Here is a 21,016-nt window from a genome sequence, read left to right as displayed (position 1 = left end):
TCAGTAGGATTTGGAAGAAGTGGGGTATGTAGTATAGCAGACAAATATACTTCATCTAAGCTGAAGTATACCTAGTTTATCTCAAGCTAGTATCAAGACTTTGGTACACACTGGGGACTTATGGCAAGAGGGTCCAGTTATAAAACTCCACACACCATTCTGGTGGACTTACTTCTTTACGGGATACTGAAGAACTGCCATGTGTGATACATCTCACAATAACAGAAGCAACATCAAGCTAAACCCTAACCTGCAGGAAGTACCTGAAACTAAGTGAAGAGCCCTTCTCTTAAGAGTACAAATTGAGGGCTGGCGAGATCGCTCAACAGACTAAGTGCCTGCTCAAGCAAGCACAGGGATGGAGACTCAATTCCCGGCACCACATGTCATGCCTGCCCCACTTCTGGACATGCTGAGCTGGCCACTGAGGCCAGGGATGGTGGAACATGCCAGTAATCACAGTGCTGGAGAGACTGAAAACAGGAGGATCACTGCGAGTCTGAGCTGCACAGTGAGAACCTGTACCAAATGCAAAAAAAAAAAAAAAAAAAAAAAGTACCAATTGTATGATGCACTTTTCCTACTGAGTGTTTGTTTTTTTTTCCCCAATTAATATACAGCTTACATCCATAGCTACTTATGTCTGGCAATACCTTTTATTTTGCCATAATACTTTTCCACAGAATTCAGCACAAAACTGAAAATGTTACACATTTGTTTCTTTAGGGTTTATGATGTGTCTATACCTTGCAAGAAATATTTGCTAATGTTAACCACAAGCTATAGTGATATCACGAACCACGTGAAAACCAGTATGACTTTTCATTTAGATCAAGTAATTGTTCTAAATTAGTTTTCACTTTCAATTTTGAGTTTTTCTCTTGTGCTACAAGGGATATGGTAGTTTCTAATATTTTAACTCTATTCTCAGAAATTTTAAAGGTCAAGTAGCACCATTCTTAATATTAGGGTGACAAGAATATTTTTCATTTATTGAATTTATTTGTTTATTTATTTATTTGGTACAGGGTCTTGCTATGCTACTCAGACTCATAGTGATCCTCCTGGCTCAGCCTCCCCAGCACCGAGATTACAAGCATACAACACCTCACCCAGTTTAGGTGGTTAGCACGGCATCTCTATTGTTCTGGGGCTTTCACAGCCTGTGAACCTGGGTCCTTGCACTTACCAGGCAGGCATTTAAACCACCAAGCTAACTCTCCAGCCTGGATATTTTAAATAGAAAGGCAGTTTTCGAAATTGAGATTATTCATTACATATGTCCTAATAACATTTTTGGAAGTTCTTTTATGTGAAGATAGCACATCCAATATTGCAGATATTACTACTTTAGTTAAAATGTTCAGCATTGGTGACTCAATTGCTTCCATTATAATATTTTGAATGTAATCTCTCTCTCTCTGCCTTTCTCTGTCTCTCTGTCTCTTTCTCTCTCTTTGTCTGTCTCTCTGTCTCTGTCTCTGTCTCTGTGTCTCTGTCTCCCTCTGTATCTCTGTCTCCCTCTGTATCTCTGTCACTCTGTCTCTCTGTATCTCTCATACAAATACATACATGCACACACACACACACACACACACACACACACACAGAAGTTATACATTTAGCCTATTATTGACCATACAGTTACTTAGAACCCTTATAGGGAAAACAAAAGTAAGACTAATGTATTGAGTCACTGAAATAATACAAGCTTGTTTCAGAAGCCACTATCCTAGGTAGCTGAAGAGCATGATTAGATAAAACATCCAGAAAGCTTGAAATAATGCACTGTCAGGAGACATGGAAGGAGAGGCACTGCAGTCTACGTACATCTCTTCTATGGACACATGAGCCACTGGTCCCTCAGGTGCTGCAGACCTTCTAGTGAAGGTTCTTTCTCATGGGGAATCTTGGGGAGGAAGGAGAGGACATGAATGTAGCAGGAGTCAGCTAGACAAGAGGAAAGGATGAACGGACAGAGGGTGGAAAGGCACGTGGGGTAACAGATTAATGGATCTGATAAAAGTATGTTACATGCCAGTCTGAAAACTTCAACACAAAATCCAAATTCTATATAAATAATATGTACTAATAAAAACACATATAGTAGAGGACGAACATAAAAGTAGATTCTCCATAGCTATGATGAAACTTGGTATATTTTTTTGAAAACTTGCCCACTTCCTAGTTTGGCAAATGGAAAGCTCATTAATAAAGAATGGCTTTCTCTTCCCCTCACACAGTGAATGTGTCATTTCAGGTTTTCCAGATTTTTCATCTAATCATTATGCTAGTATCTGGGTCAGTCTTTTTCTTTTTCTTTTTTTTTTTTTTTTTCTGGAACCAGGGATTGAACTCAGGCCCTTGTGCTTTCTAGGGAAGCTCTTATCCTACTGAGCCATCTCCCCGGCCCAGTTTTTCTTTTATTTAAGAATCCTTCTCTCAATTTTTCTTCTCTTCTACCTCACCACTTGACCTGATATTTCACTTTCACTCAAGTTTATTCTACTGAAGTATATCTATTTTTAATAAGCTCTTTTCTCTTACTAAGATGCATTAAATACCTGCAAAGAGCATTATGAGTTTATACAAATTGTGTGTTTTCTTGCCTGTCCTTTCAGTTAATTCAATGAATATGAATTAATTCAATGAATGTATACTCATTAAAGGCAGAAATCTAAGCTTTCTTTAGAATCTGTTCAATCAAATTCAATGCTTATCGCTCAGTTATAGTTCATAAATGAACATTAAATAATTCAGTGGGTGTTGGTGGTGTGTCATAAACTGATTTCTGAGTATTTTAATAAAGATTTTCTATTAAATCTTTTCAAAGCATTTATAGCTATTCTTTCATAGTTCATCCTAGACAGTGTAAGTGTACTGTTACTTTCTCTCAGTAGATGTCTAGTAATATTTTATCTCAAAATATTCCTCATCATATTTTAAATTAACTCAATAGAATTATATGATATATGCAGAACAAAAAGTAACTTTAATCACTAATAAAGAAAACAGCATAACATAATGATTTTGAATAGATTTTGAAAGTGGATCTGAGAAAACTTATCACGCTGCTGTGTGTTAGTGGCTAATTTTAAACTGAGAACTTTGGACCCTAAAGGAATTACTAAGTCTAAAAATAGAAAATATTAGGAATGAATTCTACCAGGTCAGCATGTTTGACATTTCAGGATGCCCAAGAAGTATGGATAGAGCCGGCCGTGGTTGTGAGCAAGTGTCATCCCAGCACATGGGAGGCTGCGGCAGGAGGAGGGTTGTTGTGAGTGCTAGGGAAGCCTGGGCTCCAAAGTAAGCTCAAGACCAGCCTTGTCTTCATAGTGAGATCTCGTCTCAAAGAGGCAATAAAAAGCTGTAGTTTGGGTCAAATTAACACTTACACTTTCCCCTTCATCCTTACTTGTCATTTCATAACTGTTACCTGTTCTACTTAGATGTTCATCATAGGTCACTGAAATGTTATAAATTGCATTTTCAAACAACACACGTGTACATTGATGAATACGTAACATATATATCTTCCTTAGAACTTTCAGGAAGGGAGCCTTGTGTATGACCATAAACTTCACTGCCTATTTGTAACATTATGTACAATATATAAATTTGAGTTTTATTAATTTACTGTCATTTTAATACAGAAAACACTTTGAAATATGTGAGAAGGGCCAGTCAAAGAGCTTAGCAGATTAAAGCGCCTGCAAGCAGGTGCAGGGGTCAAGGTTTCAATCCCTAGGCCTGCCATGCTGGCCTCACCGCTGGATCATGCTGAGACTGCAATTAAGACTGGGTGTGTTGGCAAGCATCTGTAATCCCAGCTCTTGGGAGGTTGTAAACAGGTGGATCACTACAAGTCTGATTTAGTAGTGAGACCCTGAACGCCCCTTAGACCCTCCCCTAAAATACAGGAAAAAAAAAAAAGAACCAACAAGATAGTTTAGTAGACTAAGTGCCTGTTTAGGCAGGCACAGGGACCGGGTTCTATCTCTGGCACCATATGCCATGCTCACCCTGCCCCCAGGGGCACTGAGCTGGCCACTGAGATTGGGCCTGGTGGCCCACGCCTGTGATTCTAGAGCTGGGGAGGATGACAGCAGGAGGATCACTATGAGTCCAAGCTGTGTAGTGAGACCCTGTACATAATAACTAAATAAATAAATAAAATATTTACAGTGAAAACCACACTCGTTACGAGCAATGTGCTGCAAGTATTTATAAGTCATGCTGCCTTTTCTGTTTCAAATAATGTTTTAATATTAAGGTTTTATCTGTGCACAGTGTAAGGGACATACACATCTTAATTTTGTACACTGAACATGATTTTTGAGCAATACATTTATTTAAATGGTGATACCTTTCTTTGAATAATAAAATGCAAGGCTGAACTCAAAAGAAAGTATTTGCATATTATTTATTTAAAGATGTGATTATAAGACACTTTACAAAGTTGGGGAATAGGTACTCTGATTTTCTATCTTTAAAAAGAATATTTTTTCATTAACATGCTATTTTTTTCTAGTCACATACTATTAAATACAATTGTTAGACACAAATGAAAAGTTTCTTAGTTTCTAAATCAGTATTTTCTCAAAACTTATTTTTACCAACATTACGAGTATGGTAAGCTCGTAGGTCTCAGACGAAACTGTCTTGTTGTGTTTTTAATGGTATGAAGCAGTAATAACTCACTACCTGGCCCAGGAATATAGCTCAGCAGCACAAGCCACATGCCTGCCTGGCAGCACAGCATCCTGAGTTCATTTCCCACTAGAAAAACAAAATCAAAACTCACTGCACAAATATTTAATTATAATAAGAGCACTTAATGAGAAACTTCCCCACTGCATGATTTCTAAGTTTGCAATAAATTGCTGTTATCTATAGAAACCATAGACATTGTTTTATAGCAGATTTCCAAAGTTTATGTTTCTTGTATAACTGGATATTTAGGGAGTGTTGCATTGTAGTGGTGGACACGGGACAAACGTGTGAAAGCACCTTGCATAGAACCACGAAACGCACACTTAATGTCAAAGTGCTTTCAGACATAACCATTGCAGAGGAATAGTAAAGGCTCCCAGAGAATGCATGTTTAAATGACCAATGGAGAAAGCCTATTCATCATTAATCTCCATAAATCATTTGATGTTTTAATTTGTTAATGTCCATAAAAATAGTGTAAATACATTTAGAAGCCAACCACACTTATTTCATGGTAAAATGTTTAAACTAATTGATTCTTCATGTGATCCTTTTGAAACTGGTACTTGAAGAGTGTAGTGCACAGTACTGAATTCTCTCCAGGGAGACATCTTTCCAGTCTGCATTCCCTAACTCTTCCTCTCTTCTAAGTGGCTGGTGAAGTGCGAGGCCAGAGCTGCTGGTCATGGCCACCGGCCTGGGCGAAGAGCCTGTGTCATGCAGATGTTGACATTTTCCCTCTTGTCAAAACTCCTGGACTTGCTGTTCCTAGGTCACAGATGCCCTCTATCCTCAGGACTGTAACAGGTTTCTCAACTTTTCTCTTGCTCCCAATCAGACTAGAGGTAGAAGTGTCCTCACTGTCCATTCTAGTTTTCAGTTGTAGTAAATTCTCTTCATGAGTGTTCCATCAGGCCACTAGAGATGGGTGATGTGGGGAAGTGCATGTGCTCCTGCCAAAGACATATGATACTATTCTAATGAAGAAAAAAGAAAATTAAATTAGAAATAACACACACGTAGTATAAGACACACTCACTTTATTAAAGTGTGTACAAACAACCCAACAAAGCAAATGGTACCAATTCCATTTTTCAAAATAAGCAAATAAAGGCTTTTCCAGAGCTATGGTTAAATGAGTGAATGAACTAAGGCATGGTAGAATCTCTAGGGAAAACTGCATGACCTGAGTGGATTAAGATACTGAGATGAAGGAAGGTCAAGTTTTCAATCCATTTAGCAATGAATTTACAGACAGTAAGTGACCCTGAGTCACGTGGGTTTATATTTGGGGGTAGTATGCTACTGAAGAACCTATGACAATTTTAAAAGAAAACGAGAATGAATAACACATGAAACTTCATCATGGAGTAGAACAGCAAGGGTGAGTCCAACGGATGTTACAATCTCCCAGGGGCAGTCCATCCAGTGGGGTATCTGTCAGCTAGAGGAAGTTTTCCAAGAAGTTGATAGGGCTCCAATGCTAAATATTTGAAAAATCTAACAGAAATATTCAAATTACTACAAAAATGTAACTGGAAAAACCTGTTCTTGTTAGAATTAGAAAGCATAATTATTTTTAGTAATTATTAAAGGAATTTAAATAATCATTTCAGAATTTTCTGTTTAAAGAGACTCACAACAACTAGATAGTTTTCATACAAGTGCTTTCAGTTTTTTTAAAGAACCTTACAATAGTACACTGTATTTTTCCTAAAGAAGATGGGATATTCTGCAACTTACAGTAAGGCAGTATAATTGTGATTATAAAATGTAAATAAGGCTGACAAGATAGCTCAGTAGTCTAAGCTCCTGACTGGCAAGCACAAGGACCTGAGTTCATTCACAGTACCGCATGCCACACCAGCCCCAGGGTGGGATGTGGTGGCACACACCTGTAATCCCAGTGGTAGGGAGGCTGAGACAAGAGAAACACTATGAGTTCAAGCTGCATAGGAGACCCTGTATCAAATAAATAAATATTTTTAAAAGTTAAAAAAAAATCAAAGCAGTAAGAAGAAAAATCAAGTCCCATTGTAGTTCTGAATATAGTTGCAGGACTCCTAAGGAAAACATTAGTAAACAAAATCTAATTGTCTGTAAAATCATTAGTAAAGATTGCCCAATTTAAGTACATGGAAGGATTTTTTTTTTTTTTTGGTGGAACCGGGGATTGAACTCACACCCTTGTGCTTGCAAGGGAAGTGCTTATTCCATTGAGCCATCTCCCTGGCCCACATGGAAGGAATGTAAGAATAGTTTCCCAAAGTGGAATTGTATAAATCCATATTTCCTCAATACAACTGAATGAGAGCAGAAATATTAATGTCTGAAAAGATGTGGAAAATTATTATTTTTTGATAATAAAAATCATTTTATAGAAGAAGAGAACTTTAGGAGCCTCACAAAATGTGACAATCAAAAACATGAAATTCTCTATAGTAAATGTCATCCTAAATAAGCTGATATTGGAAGTACTCCATTTAAATTCGGGAACAAGATACCAAATGGTCTGTATGAACCTTCACATATGATAATAAATTGAAAATCTGGCCAAGATAGCAAAATAGAATATGACATGGTAATTATAAAAACTGGACATCACTGATATAACTGTTATTATCACATGATTCAATCTATACAAATCCAAACACTTCTACAGACACAATGCAGGCAATAGAAAAACAGGAGTACTGTGAATATTTATTAAATCAGCATATCATAGTAGAACCTAAATACTCTGTAAAAAACTGTAATATTAACAAGCATAATTTCAAAAATAATTGAATTAAATTATTAAACAATCACAAATGAATATAACAAAGTACACATAACATTCTAAGCAGAATGTTTAAATTTTATTTGGGCCAGGGAGCTAGCTCAGTGGCACAAGTGCTTTCCTGGCAAGTAAAGGTCCCAAGTTTGATCCTCAGCTCCAGGAAAAGAAGAGAAGAGAAGAGAAGAAGAGAGGAGAGGAGAGGAGAGGAGAGGAGAGGAGAGGAGAGAGGAGAGGAGAGGAGAAGAGAACATATATACAATTTTGAAAAAAGCAGATGAGTATCTACAGGTATAAACAATCCTGTATTCATGGATAAGCTTATAATACAGGTATCATTTATACCAAAGCTGATTGATGGGTCTAGTACAATTTCAATCAAAATCATGACTGATTTTTCTTTGTTTTTATTTTTATAGATGATAACTTTAAAAGGTATATAAAAATAAAGAAAAACTAACAGCTATGATTCACTGCATCCTATGAGATGGAAACGTAATAGAACATTTTAGTAATTCAAGACTGTGATATTGGAGCAGAAATGCAAACACATGAACAAAGCTAAGTAAGAAAACACAAGAATAAATGTACCCATTTATAAAATTAGATTTGTATAACCTTCAGTTTCTGTGGTGGAAGCTGAATTGTTCAATAAATAATGGTTAAAAATAAGTACAGAACATTGATGTACTACAACAAAAGAAAGGAAGGAAGGAAACAGGGAGGTAGGAAGGAACAGAAGAAGAAGTAATGGAGCCCAAGAGAAAGGAAGAAATGAAAGAACTAGGAAAGTGCATGCAGACATCTCTAGTTTATTCCACAGAAAACCAGAAGAATTATATATCAAAAATTATTCCATAACTTTAAGAGACTACGTGGGATCCTCTTCTGTCCTCTGAGTAGGGAAGCTTTCCTTGTACAACACTTGTGAAAATGTAATCCATTTTATCATGTTAAAAGCTGAAATCTTATTTACTAAATACACATTAAAGACAGTAACAGGATAATTTTTCAACTTGCAAAAAAATATTTTAAAACGACGAACCATAAACGACTAAAGTCAGAGCCAGTGAAGAATTTTCACTAACCACAATGAACAAGAGTAGAAAATAGAGAAACCACTAAGAGCACATGAGAATTAGATGAGTGACGCGACAAGATCGAGCGCATGACCTCCATCAGGTGGCTCCCTTGTATATTTGTGCAACTTCTTTGAGAAACATGTTGGAATTGTCTTTTATAATTACATATTTTTACTCAGGAAGAAGCCACTGCTGAAGTCACTAAGAAGTAGACATAAGAAAGCATTTTTCTCAGGAACATAATGCTAATCCATCCAAATGCCTATTGATACGAATTTTTCAAAGCATGTTTATATAACTGACATTTTACACAGCTGTAGAAAGGAAAGACCAGTTATGTATGGAAAGAACTTCAGATTCAACACTGATGGGTGTTAGTACCACTGCTAAGTGGAAAAAAGAAAAAATTTGTTGGTGATAGCACACACACAGAATATGTTCAGAAGTGTTCACTTTTGGGAATGAAGACCAGTGCTGTGGCAAATAAACACAACATTGTATAGAGTTTAATGAAAACACTTCACCTTGTGCAGGGGCAATTGGTGCATAGGTATTTATTATAATATGCATCCTATATGCAAATAAAATGGTAACAGAGTAGAAGAAAATATTTGTGGTATATCTAAAAAATATCCACACATTATGCTGTACAAAAAAAAAGTACATGGAAATTTCTTTCTTTAAATGATAGGGGTTATTATGAGATGGTGGATCTTAGTTACTTTTTATATATTTGTCATATTTATACATAGCTAGTGTTTCTTTGGAAAGATTTTAAATGCTATAAATTTCAATGCAAAAGATCACTTGTAATATGTCAAGTGTTTATGACATAGTGTCAAAAGATAGCTTAACTGAAAAGAAGAGCAAGGTGTTAAAGACGCTATTTGCAAAATAGATACTACAAGTCCAGAAGACCTATGAATATATCCCAAGCACACTAGTGAAAAGGGAGTTGAGATGTTACAAGAATAATTCCTTATTTTCTCATTGTCACCTAATTTTCACCAAGTTGTTCAAAGTAACTCTTTTGAGGTTTCAAGAAAATTGGGACTTGCATAGCCCACAGTGGGAGGCATTCTGGGGTAGAATGAAGTCACAGAATATTTTCTCTAGAGAAGCTCCCAAATATGTAGACACGTTCACTGAATTTTGCTTCAAATATTGTTAATTACAGTACTTTTTGAAGTCATGAAATAGTAGGAATGTTTGAAAAGTCTGTAAGAGATGATTTATGTAATGTTGAAGTCTCCTGGTGTCATCCAGTGACACTGAATCATGATCGGGCCTGAATGGCACATTACTTATGCCCATGACATGCGCAAATACAGAAAGGTCTCTGAGACACATTTCAAGTTTAAAATATCCCCACATGTATAGGCCAATGAATAGTAGCTATACCATGATCCCTGTCATGTTCAAAATGTTAAAATGCATGTCTAACAAAGCTTTCTTTATGTTTACTCAAATATATATGAATACAATACAATGTATAGAAAAATTACTGGCTTGTTGCATATCACATTATTCCCAGTGGTGACCTCTGAAGCGAAGGAAAAGAAGAGACCCAGTTTCTGTTCTAGTTCAGTTTCTCTTGCAGTAAGAGAAGCGAGTGTGGCAGTGGAAGTGTCTCAGTTATCTGTCTTTTGATCAGTGGCGCTAGGAGCACAGGACTTGTCACAGTTGACCCAAGAATTCAGCATGAGTGGCCCTGAAGGCAGACACTGTTGGCTGGGTCAAGAGATGACCACTATTGTGGAGTACTGGACTATATTGGATTATTTTGCTAAATTCAAGCACCTACAATATTTGAATGGCAATGGAACACCCATCTCTGACAAAACTAAACAAAAAAGGGGGATATAAATGAAGGACCATTTTGTAGTGAAAAAAGATATTTATCTATACATACAAAATAGGATAGATATACAGCTACTTTCTCTTAGTGCAATGTGAAGAAAGATTTGTATTAATAGTGTTTAGACAAGATATCATGTCTGCATAATAACATACAATGTACTAATTATTGTAACTGGTCCTGCTCACCTGTTTTGAAACTGTCTCACTGCTATTTCTTCCTCACTAAAATTAATCTTAAAAAAAAAGATGAGATGAAGCATGGCTTCTGCATCCAGAGTCCAATTCAGAGGAAAATGCCAAAATAATCTGTTAGAGGCCCATTTGCAGCCTAACTTCTTCCAGTAGTGAAGAAAGCATAAAAGCATTAAATACAGTGTATATTTGGTAATTGCATGATTATTTAAAGCAGAAATTTTTATTAATAGAAGTTATTAAAGGAAATATATATATATATATATATATATATATATATTTCCCTCGTACCACTTTTGGAAGAATACATCAAATGAATTTATAATTTATTAATTATTTTATATCTTGCATTTTAGAGTTTATGAATATAAAATACAGCCATAGAATTTAGAACATGTGATTACAAAGTACCTTTAAAAAGCCAACTGTGGTAAAATCATTACTAATTTCTTTGAGTTCCATATAATATATCACAGCAATAATTTATGGTGTTCGTAAAATAATATATAGTTCACTGGACAAATGCCAAGAGGAAAAACTGAGTAAGTCTTCATGTTAGAATGACAATAATGCTATCACATGTTTATTTTTCAGGTTAAATTTTTTCCGAGATGTTCCGGACTTTAGAGTATTAGCCTGTGGTGGAGACGGAACCGTGGGCTGGATTCTGGACTGCATAGGTAATGGTGATATGGACTGACCGTGGCTTAAGTAAGAGTGGTAACTTTAAATTGTGTTTCTCTGTCTCTCTGCCTGTCTGTCTTCCTGCCGGCCTGCCTGTCCACCCGCCTGGCTGCCCATCTATCATCAGCATCCATATATTTAGTATGTTTTTTGCTAGTTTAATTCTAACACCTCAAAATTAGAATGGACAAGATAATTTCAAATTATTTAGAAATATTTATCCCTAAATCATTTCTCATGGTATTTCCTGAACCTTCAGAATCCTATTCAAATTGGGCTATAAAGGAGTCTATGTTTTTGCCTGCATAGAGGGGTATTAACACACAGTCTGAGCTAGATAGATACACTGACCTCACCTGGATGCAGTTTCCAACTCTTACAGTTGTGTGCATCATGCCCCTGCCAGCCATCAGAATCTTCATTTCTAGCCTTTGTTTATTATGTACTAGCAGATGGGATGGTCCTTTATTCCTCTATAGCATAATTTCATTTTGAAGATACAGGCCCTAAGAGCTAGAAAAATCTAAGCTAGAACTAAGTCCTATAGCTTAAACCAACAGAACTGTGCTTTGAACCTATATACAAACTTTTTTCTGGGCAGTTACATTAAAGATTTTATAAGCATGTAAAAGAGGTCTGTGATCCAAAGTAAAAGGTGACCATGCAGCACTGGAAATGCAGGAGAACTTCTGAAATTGTGTCTAGGGTTTCAGATCCAGGCGGTTGTCAGAACTGATTAGTGGTTAGAAAAACCATCAGAAAATGACACTTATAAGAGATCAATGTAAAACAAATATTCATTATTAGAGCTTATTTCAGAAACTGAATTGATGAAATAAACTTTTTTTTACTGCATGTGATTCAGGGTTTCACTATGCAGCTCAGACTCATAGTGATCCTCCTGCTCTCAGTCTCCACAGTGCTGGGATTACAGGTGTGCATCACCACGCCCCAAATGGGTAGCTGGCTCAGTGTGCCCAGGGCAGGCTAGCATGGCATGCAGTACCGAGGACTAAACCCTGGTCCCTTTTCTTGACTAAGCAGGTGCTTAGTCCACTGAGCTATGTTGCTGGCCCTGAAATCTTTGTCTAAAACAAACGCTTTCACAATAAAATTAATTCATATAGTTTGTTCTCTCTATATAAATTTGAAACAAATTCCTATTAAGTGGAATGCTGATAAGAATATTCTATTTTGTCATATACTACAAAATATTCATATTTAAAATAACTGTATTGTCAGCAAAATCTTTGTAAGAATCTATCAATTTAAATATACTAACATTTTATAAAACTTTCAATGCAGATTCTGATTTTGCACTTCGAAGAGACAGTGAAATAATACTTATATTTCTATGTAAAAAGTAACTGGAGTTCAAGAATTACACATTAATAAATCATGCAGCAATGTAGCTCAGTGGCACAAGGATGTGCCTGGCAAGCCCAAGGTCTGAGTTTGATTCCTGATTAAAGAAAAAAAGAAACAAACCAGAAACAGCAGCATATGTTAATAAATCAGCAGAAAAGTGAAAGTTTGGGAGGAGTTTCGGATGAAAACAGTAGGAAATTTTGGCCTGCTCTCACCATCAAAGACCTTATCTTGGAATTTCCTTAAGATGCTTCTACTTTGTCTAGTACCTTTGTTCTTATACTCATCTACATATCAATTTCAAGAGGATAAGTATGGAGAGAAAAATAAACTAAAACAGGTTTGTGAGGTACACTCAAGGACTATGACGAGTCAGACAAGCGTGTATTAAATTTCAGTGATAGCAACCTACATGGCTGTAAACCACTGTATGATATCCCTATTCCCTCAAGGAAAACCTACAGGTGTCGGGTACCAAGATTAACGCTTCCGTTCCTCAGCTTGGATACAAGCAGGAGTGTGAGGAGGAACAATTCAAAGGCAGGGTTAGCAATTCACTCACCTTTAGAATGAATCTTCTTTCAGAAATTTTATTCCTTAAAGTAAAAGGTCCCCAAAGATGATGCTGCCAAAGGACTTGAGGTGGGGACCTATTTATCCTCCCTTGACAGGTCCCTGCCCCTGTGCTATGTAATCTTTATTCCTTGAGGACTTTGTGGAGAAAAATTCACAAACAGCACAGGTTTCAGCTGACTTAAGGTACTTCATAGGCTTTCTATTACGAGTTTTGAAACCCATTTTCCTTTCTGAATTATTTCATTAGTTTATATCATAATAATTGTCACAAATATATGAAATTCTCATCATCTATACTTATATACATCTTGAAATCCAAGATGTTCTTCTCCGTCTAGAAGTACGTAATGGATTTTTTTCCTTTAACATCAGGTTGTCTTGTTTTTATTGTACTACTCTCTGATCTCACTTTAATTTTCCGATTCCACAGAAAAGGCCAATGTAGCCAAACATCCTCCAGTCGCTATTCTGCCTCTCGGGACTGGAAATGACCTGGCAAGATGCCTGCGATGGGGAGGAGGTAATCAGCTACCGAGCGCGGCTCACGCACCACACACACAGCCCTGCCGTCGCCGTGAAAACCACACAGCGCTGCTTTGCTGCGCTCCAGTTACCCTATTGTTTTACCAAAATTAATAAAAATATAGGATTTTAAACAATAGTCTGGGGTAGAAGAACAACTCATAGCAGGGAATTGATCTATGGATGTTGGGATTTAATGAAGGACTGATTATCGGCTTGGCCTTGACAAGATAAGCTTTCATGTATCTTGGTTTTGGCTGTTCTTACTTGGAAAATGACTTAAACACGAATGACTCTAGGATAATGTTCGGTTTTTCAAGTATTTTTATTTTTTGTTAGTGCATGTTTGCAGAATGTAATGAGTGCATTCTTCATGGAGGGTTGGTGCGTATACACAATACATACATTTTTTTATTTACGAATGTACAATGAAATCACGAACAAAGGAGAAAATGAAAAGATTGAATATATCACTTTCAAAGGAAGAGAAAATAAGCAATAATGTCTAAGCCTGCACTGTGCCAAGCAGTGTACTGGAGATGCAGAATTAAGGGCAAGAAGACAAAAAAGCCATCAAATCTAGTGGGATTTAAGTTTATTTGTGAACTCTGAGACTTTCATAAGGAAGGGTTTCATCCACGTAGTGGAAAAAAACAGACCACGACTCAGCCATCTAAAATGTAGAATGAACTTCAGAGGCAGAGGGACATTGAGGTCAAAGACTCAGAGCTGGCAAGGTGCTTGGCCTGTTCAAGGCACTGAAAATGGAGCAGAGTGTGACCAGACAGACTACTTCAAAATAAGCTCTCCAAATATTTTGAGGACGTATTAATAGACTATACTTGTCCGAAGGTTACTAAACAGCACCAGGTTTTGCTAAAGAAGCAAGAATTCAGTGCTAAATATTTTTAGCATTGAAACTTAAGAGAAGATTGTGTCTCCTAAGACTGTGTGAATCAGAAGGCCTTGGGGAGCTTGTTAAAAATATAGTGGCCTGACCCTATCCTAAATATACTGAATGAGAGTCCCCTGGGATGAGGCCTGAGGAGGTGGCTCTTTCTAAACAATCTCTCAAAGTAACTGATTTACAACAAAGTTTGGGAACTACTATTCCATGACTTTGTTCAACTTGTGGGCATGCTGAACACTCAGAATTGAAACCTAAAGTAAAAATTTAGTAAATAACATATCTGGGACTTTTATAAGAATATGCTATAGTATATAAAAAATCCAATATTGAGTTCCATGTCATGGAATCTGCAAAGATAAAGATATGCCAATGTTTATATGATGCTTGGATTTGCCATGTGTCATACATGTGCACTGATTTAAAGCAGGGAAGTACATACATGACTTCTGCTTCTATTCTTCTGGTAAATACATATTATATTTGGAAATTAATAAATTTTGTTAGTAGCAGTACATTAAGTCTCAATTTAATCAATTTAGCAGGTACATTAAATCACAGGTTCGGTAAAGAAATCCATTTATGGGGTCTACTGAGTCTTATAAAACTACAAAAAGTTATTGTTGATAAACAATGCAAGAACTATAGCACATGTAAAGTCTATAAATAAAGGTTACTAACATTTGGAGACACCATTTTTCTTGAATATATGGACAATAAATCAATAAATAATTCAATATATAATCACAACATAAGGTCAGGACTATAACAATCTGAGTAATAGAGAAGCACTACTTAGATGGATGGTGAGGAATACTTGTCTGAGGAGAAAACACTTCAGCTGGGCCTAAATCTGAGAAGAAGGAGGGACAACAGCTAGAGTTGAGAGGAAAGAGGAAAGAAGGTCTTGGGTCACTGTAGTGGCAGTGAGGTAATGGATATTTAGGGATGGTGAGTTCTGTGATTATATGAAAATAATCAAGACTAAATAATGCCTGGAATTGTTTGCTATCGTAGGAATTTTATTTTATTTAAAGCACAAAATGTAATGGCAAAGGATTTTCCAAAGTACAGTGACATACCAATATTAATATTTTTAAAAATTAATCATTTATTTTTGGTAGAAAACTAAAAGGTCATAATATGAAAAACTTGTGAGGATTAGTTGTTCAAATAGGAATTAGGTTTACAGCTGTCTTAACTGGAGAAAAGAAGAATTAGATCAAGGTATTCATGGTGCACCTGAAGGGGTTAGACCACTGGAAGAATCTTTACAGCTTTAGTTTGATGACATTTGCCAGAGGAATTAATAGCCACTTTGGGAAAAGCAAAGTACTGTCTCGAGGTTCCCAAGATGACTAATCAGGGAAATGGAAAAGCCATTTGCTGGAGGTTATTTATAAAGAAGCATGTGTTAGAGTAGGACGATCTCTTACCAGAACTGTGAATTTAAGCTTGTTTCAGAAAAGCTACAAGTTCTCTAGTCTTCCTGAGACTTCAAAGACAATAAGAGTGCTGATGTTAAGGTACCTGGACTGAAAGATAGTGTACTTGATTACATGGCTTCATACAGTGTTTCTCTGAAGGTTAAAGAACCTTAGGCTTTATTATTATGACTAATACTTGTGAAAAAACAATTTATTGTTATTTGGTTACTCAAGGTCAGTGGAATAAATTGACTTGAAGCCAGTTTTTTAACCAGAGTATATTTCCATATTTTGGAAAATATAATATTGTAAGAATTTGAGTCTTAAGTTGTTTTTTGAAATTTTATTTATTTATCTATTTATTTATTTATTTATTTATTTATTTTTGAGACAGGATCTCACTATGCAGTTCAGACTGGCCTTAAGCTCACTCTGTAGACCAAGCTAGTCACAGTGATCCTCCTGCCTCAGCTTCCTGAGTGCTTTCACAACAGACATGTGCAACATGCCTGGCTGTTTTCTTCTGTTTTTATTTTTTAATATATAATACTGTATTTTCTTCTCGTTATTTCTGTTTTCTTTCTTTTTTTTTTTTTCTTTTGTACTGGGAATCGAACTGAGAACCTAGCACTTGCCAGACAGGCACTGTTCCCAGTAAAATATATCCCCAGCCCTCGAAGGCATTTGAAAATGACTAAATATGCTTATTCTCAAACTTTATAATAATTAATTTGTGTAACAAAAACTCAAAAAGTATTGGAAGCAAGCATTTGGGTAGGTAAAGTATGAGTGATAGAATTTTAACTGAAGCATACTTGTAAATATTTGATATTGTTGTTCCTTATGTTATTTCACTCATAACAAGTAATATGGGGCCAGCCAAATAGCTCAGCAGATTAAAGCTCTTGCAAGCAGGTATGAGGGCTGGGGCTTGATTCCCAGGCCAGCTGTGCTGGCTCCACCCCAGGTGCAAGATGAGATAGCAAGTGAGACTGGGTGTGGTGGTGTGTACCTGTAATCCCAGCACTTGGGAAGCTGTAAACAGGAGAAACAGTACTAGTCTGATCTACTAGTGAGACCCTGAACACCCTGTAGATCTTTCCCTAAAAAAATACAGAAAAAAAGTGATATGATTTTCTTGTAGATTCAGTCATTCATTTGTATCATGAAATACTGAATAAATGCTATATGTCTATTTCTAAACCCTAGAATGAAGTTAACTTCTGAATCAAAATAATAAAATTAAAACAATATTTTCTTTTTTAATAATATTATTCTCTATAAAAAACCTTTTGTTTGAATATTTAGTGGATTTGCTTTGACATTTTAAAATGTTTGATCTTGGGCTCAAGAGTACTATCCATAGTTATTTAATGCACTGAAACAAGTGTAGGTAGGGCTAAATACGAAAGATCAGGTCATAAATATTTGCTAAATTTTGTAATTGTATTTGTGAATTGGCCCTCAAGTGCAAATGTTGTAGTTCTCAGTCTAATAAGTAAAATAAGTAAATAGATTTACTTATTGCCTCTTTTCTCTTTTGCCTTCCTTGAGGGCTAACAGATATCATTCCTTTTCACATTTAGCTATAAAATATTTGAAAATAATTAATCAGGAATTATCTTAAACTGTGTAACACTGATACATAGCTCTGGTAATTAATTTTTTTAACAAATTCATTTGTATCCCTACACCGCTATTCCTACATTGTTCTAGTGTTATGTTGGAAAATACTGATATAAACCTGAGACATGGCTAAAGACAACCTCAAAAGTGATTTAAATTATTATTGTTTATTCACATTTCAAACAAATAGATATACATACTCACTATACACATGTGTTATATTTATTCATATACACCTGAAAACCATCATGCTTATTGTTCAAACTATTGTAAAAAATGGAAAATAAGTGAACATATTTAACTATATTTTATTTAATTCAATACAAAAATATGCATGCTCACATTTATGTATCTATATGTTGATATGTATATACTTTATATATGTATGTACATTTTTCTGCTGCCTATAACTTAAATATTTTAAAGGAATGAAAAACTAGTAGGGAAAGGAAAATATGGGTAGAACTTTAAGAAATATTTCAAATATAAATGCATATATTTATTTCAGTCTTCCATTTTAAGCCAGTCAACATTTTGCCACTGAGTTCCATGATATTTTAATTATTACTATGCATATTTTAAAATTCTACTGTAACATAGTTGATATCCCTTGAAATGACATTCAATATTCTGTGTGTATTATACTCTTCTGTATGTATTCAGCAGTACATAGGTAATTTTTAATATTTGTAAAAGTTAAGAGATGATGATGAGTAGCATCTTTTTAAACTCATAATTAACTTCATTGAAAATCAATAACATTTACATAGTGAACTAAAAATTGTAGACAAATATAGAAATGTGAAAGATATAAGATGCAGACAGAGTGAATTTTAGAAAAATATGTCTGAAAAGAATATATAACATGAGATTAATAATAGATTACACATTGTAAAAAAATTACAAACGAATATGACAATAAAAATTGTCTAAAATAAATTGGAGAAATTACAGATCAGTCATAAAATAGTTCACTCTGCCAAAATCAAGAAACCTATATTCGTATGCTTAGAATTCTCAAGGTAGCAGGGGTAGGAAATAAATATTTAAAGATTTAAAATTTCTGAATTTTAGTTGAAAGTATTGCACCATATTTCCAAGAAAAATGAACTTTCACACAAGAAATATGAATAAAATCATACCAAGATACACAAAAATGAAATTGTCCAAAACTAATTGTAAAGAAAAAAATCATTAAAGCATATACGTAGAAAAACTATTAGCTATGACAGAACAAAATTAAATAGCATAATAATTCATATTAGAAAAAAAAAGAACAAGTGACTAAGAAACTAGACCAATTTGTTCAAAGTACTAGGAAAAAAAAGATCTGTCCTCATTGAATTTTATAGTTAGCAAACATACCTTTGAAAGCTAAAAGTATAATATTTTCCAGTTATACAAACCTAAAATATTATAATACCTCCAGTCATAGCATAGAGAAAATAACAAAGACCATAGTCCAGAAGGCAAAAAAAGTTGCTGTATGGTCCTGGATAAAGAATAAAGAGCTCTCAAAATGGTAGTTATGCAGGACTTCATAAAATATAATTATATTAGATGAACCTATTTAAAATGTCATTGAAGATTTCCACAAAACAGTATGAATCTTGTGTCAGCTTATATGTATAATTTTCGTGTGTGTGTGTGTGTGTGTGTGTGTGTGTGTGTGTGTGTGTAAAAGACAAGGAAGAACTAATATAAAGTCAATGAAAAATGTAAATACACTTTTTAAAGTTTTGAATATTAGGAGAAAGTATCATACCATGTCTTATATGTAGATTGTAAATCAGAGAAATAATATAAATCATAAAACAAAAACTAAAATTAAACAATATTCAGAAAATTAATTAAATATTATACCATGTCTTATATGTAGATTATAAGCCAAAGAAACAGTATAAATCATAAAACAAAAATTAAAATTAAACAATATTCAGAAAATTAATTAAATATTAATTAATTCAAAATTAAATCAAATATTTCAAAATAATATTCAAAAATTAAAATTAAATTGTGAGTCCAACTAATAAGCCAGAATGCAGTGTATCATATGTACGAATCTGTGATCAATTCAGAGCACTCACACAGTATTTGATTAGGTTAATATATATAAAAATGTCAACTAAGAGAAAGTTTTCATGATAGTAAAGAATTACTAGGAATAAAACATAACAAAAATATTGGAATATATGACTAGCACTTCTAACAGTTTGGGATAGGATATCATACTAAGTTCTACTATGTGGTGGATGTGGACAGTGTCCATGACACTTACTGGTGGCCAGGTGTCACTTGTGGGACTGAGCTACTGCTATTTTCCTTGATATACACCCTGTAGACCCAGATGGAATCATGACCCATTGGGTGCAGGAGAAGTCCATTTGTAGAGTGTGCTGATGGAAATATTTTACTGCTGTATACAAAAGAATAATTGAAAGACTGCTGTTGTATACCTCTTTTTCTCCTGTGTTTGTTTGCCCTATTTGATGAGTTCTTTCCATTCTCATTCATGGAATTGTGGTCATTTTGATCCCTCTGTAGAATATCTTTTAGTAGTCTGTGTAGGTTTGACTTTGTTGTCATGAAATTCTTTAGTTGTTCTTTGTCATGGAAATATTTCACTTCTCCATTAAACTAGAAAGAGAGTTTTGCAAGGTATATCAGTCTGGGTTGGAATTTGTTTTCTTGCAAGACTTGAAGTACTTTGCTCCATGCTCTTCTTGACTTGATGGTTTGTGAAGAGAAATCTGCTGTTATTCTGATGGGTTTTCCTTCGAATGTGATCTGTTTCTTTCCTCTAGTGTCTTTTAGTATACTGTTCCTGTGCTGAATTTCTGGGACCTTGATTATTATATGTCTGGGTGTGGTTTCAATTGGGTTGATGTTATTTGGAGTTCTTTATGCTTCAGTTACCAGAATGTCAGATTTTCTCCCATATTTGGGATGTTTTCTGCTATTACTTTTGTCCATGTTCTTTTTATATTATTTGTATTGACTCCTTCTTTCTCATTGATGCCTATCAGTCTTACATTGTTCATCTTTGCATCGTCTTGCAGATGTTGAATTATTTTTTTCCTGCATCCTAGGTTTTCTTTTCTTTTCTTTTTTTTTTTTTGGTATTTTTTCCCATAATTTTATTAAGAAGCAAATAGCAATGAGACAGTTTCAAACCAAATTGGTAGGACAGTTTCAATAAATAACACATTGCATACATTCTTCTTAGTGGTTAATTGCTGTACAAGATGCAGACATGATATCCTATTTACAAACACCATTA

At 35.0% G+C, this 21,016-nt stretch overlaps 1 protein-coding gene across 2 annotated transcripts in view; it reads left to right on the top strand.

Annotated features, from left to right (window-relative positions):
- The window catches only part of Dgkb (diacylglycerol kinase beta), a 705,005-nt gene that overhangs the window by 286,316 nt on the left and 397,673 nt on the right, over positions 1 to 21,016 (top strand). For both annotated transcript variants that reach the window (XM_023709934.1, XM_023709933.1), the window contains 2 exons: positions 11,221 to 11,306; positions 13,685 to 13,774. In XM_023709934.1, coding sequence (XP_023565702.1) covers positions 11,221 to 11,306; positions 13,685 to 13,774 — 176 coding nt within the window. The remainder of the gene's footprint in view (positions 1 to 11,220; positions 11,307 to 13,684; positions 13,775 to 21,016) is intronic.

This window comes from Octodon degus, unplaced genomic scaffold (assembly GCF_000260255.1).
Source record: "Octodon degus isolate 3935 unplaced genomic scaffold, OctDeg1.0 scaffold00015, whole genome shotgun sequence".
Taxonomy (NCBI): Eukaryota; Metazoa; Chordata; class Mammalia; order Rodentia; family Octodontidae; genus Octodon; species Octodon degus.
This window is presented reverse-complemented; position numbering and strand designations above follow the sequence as displayed.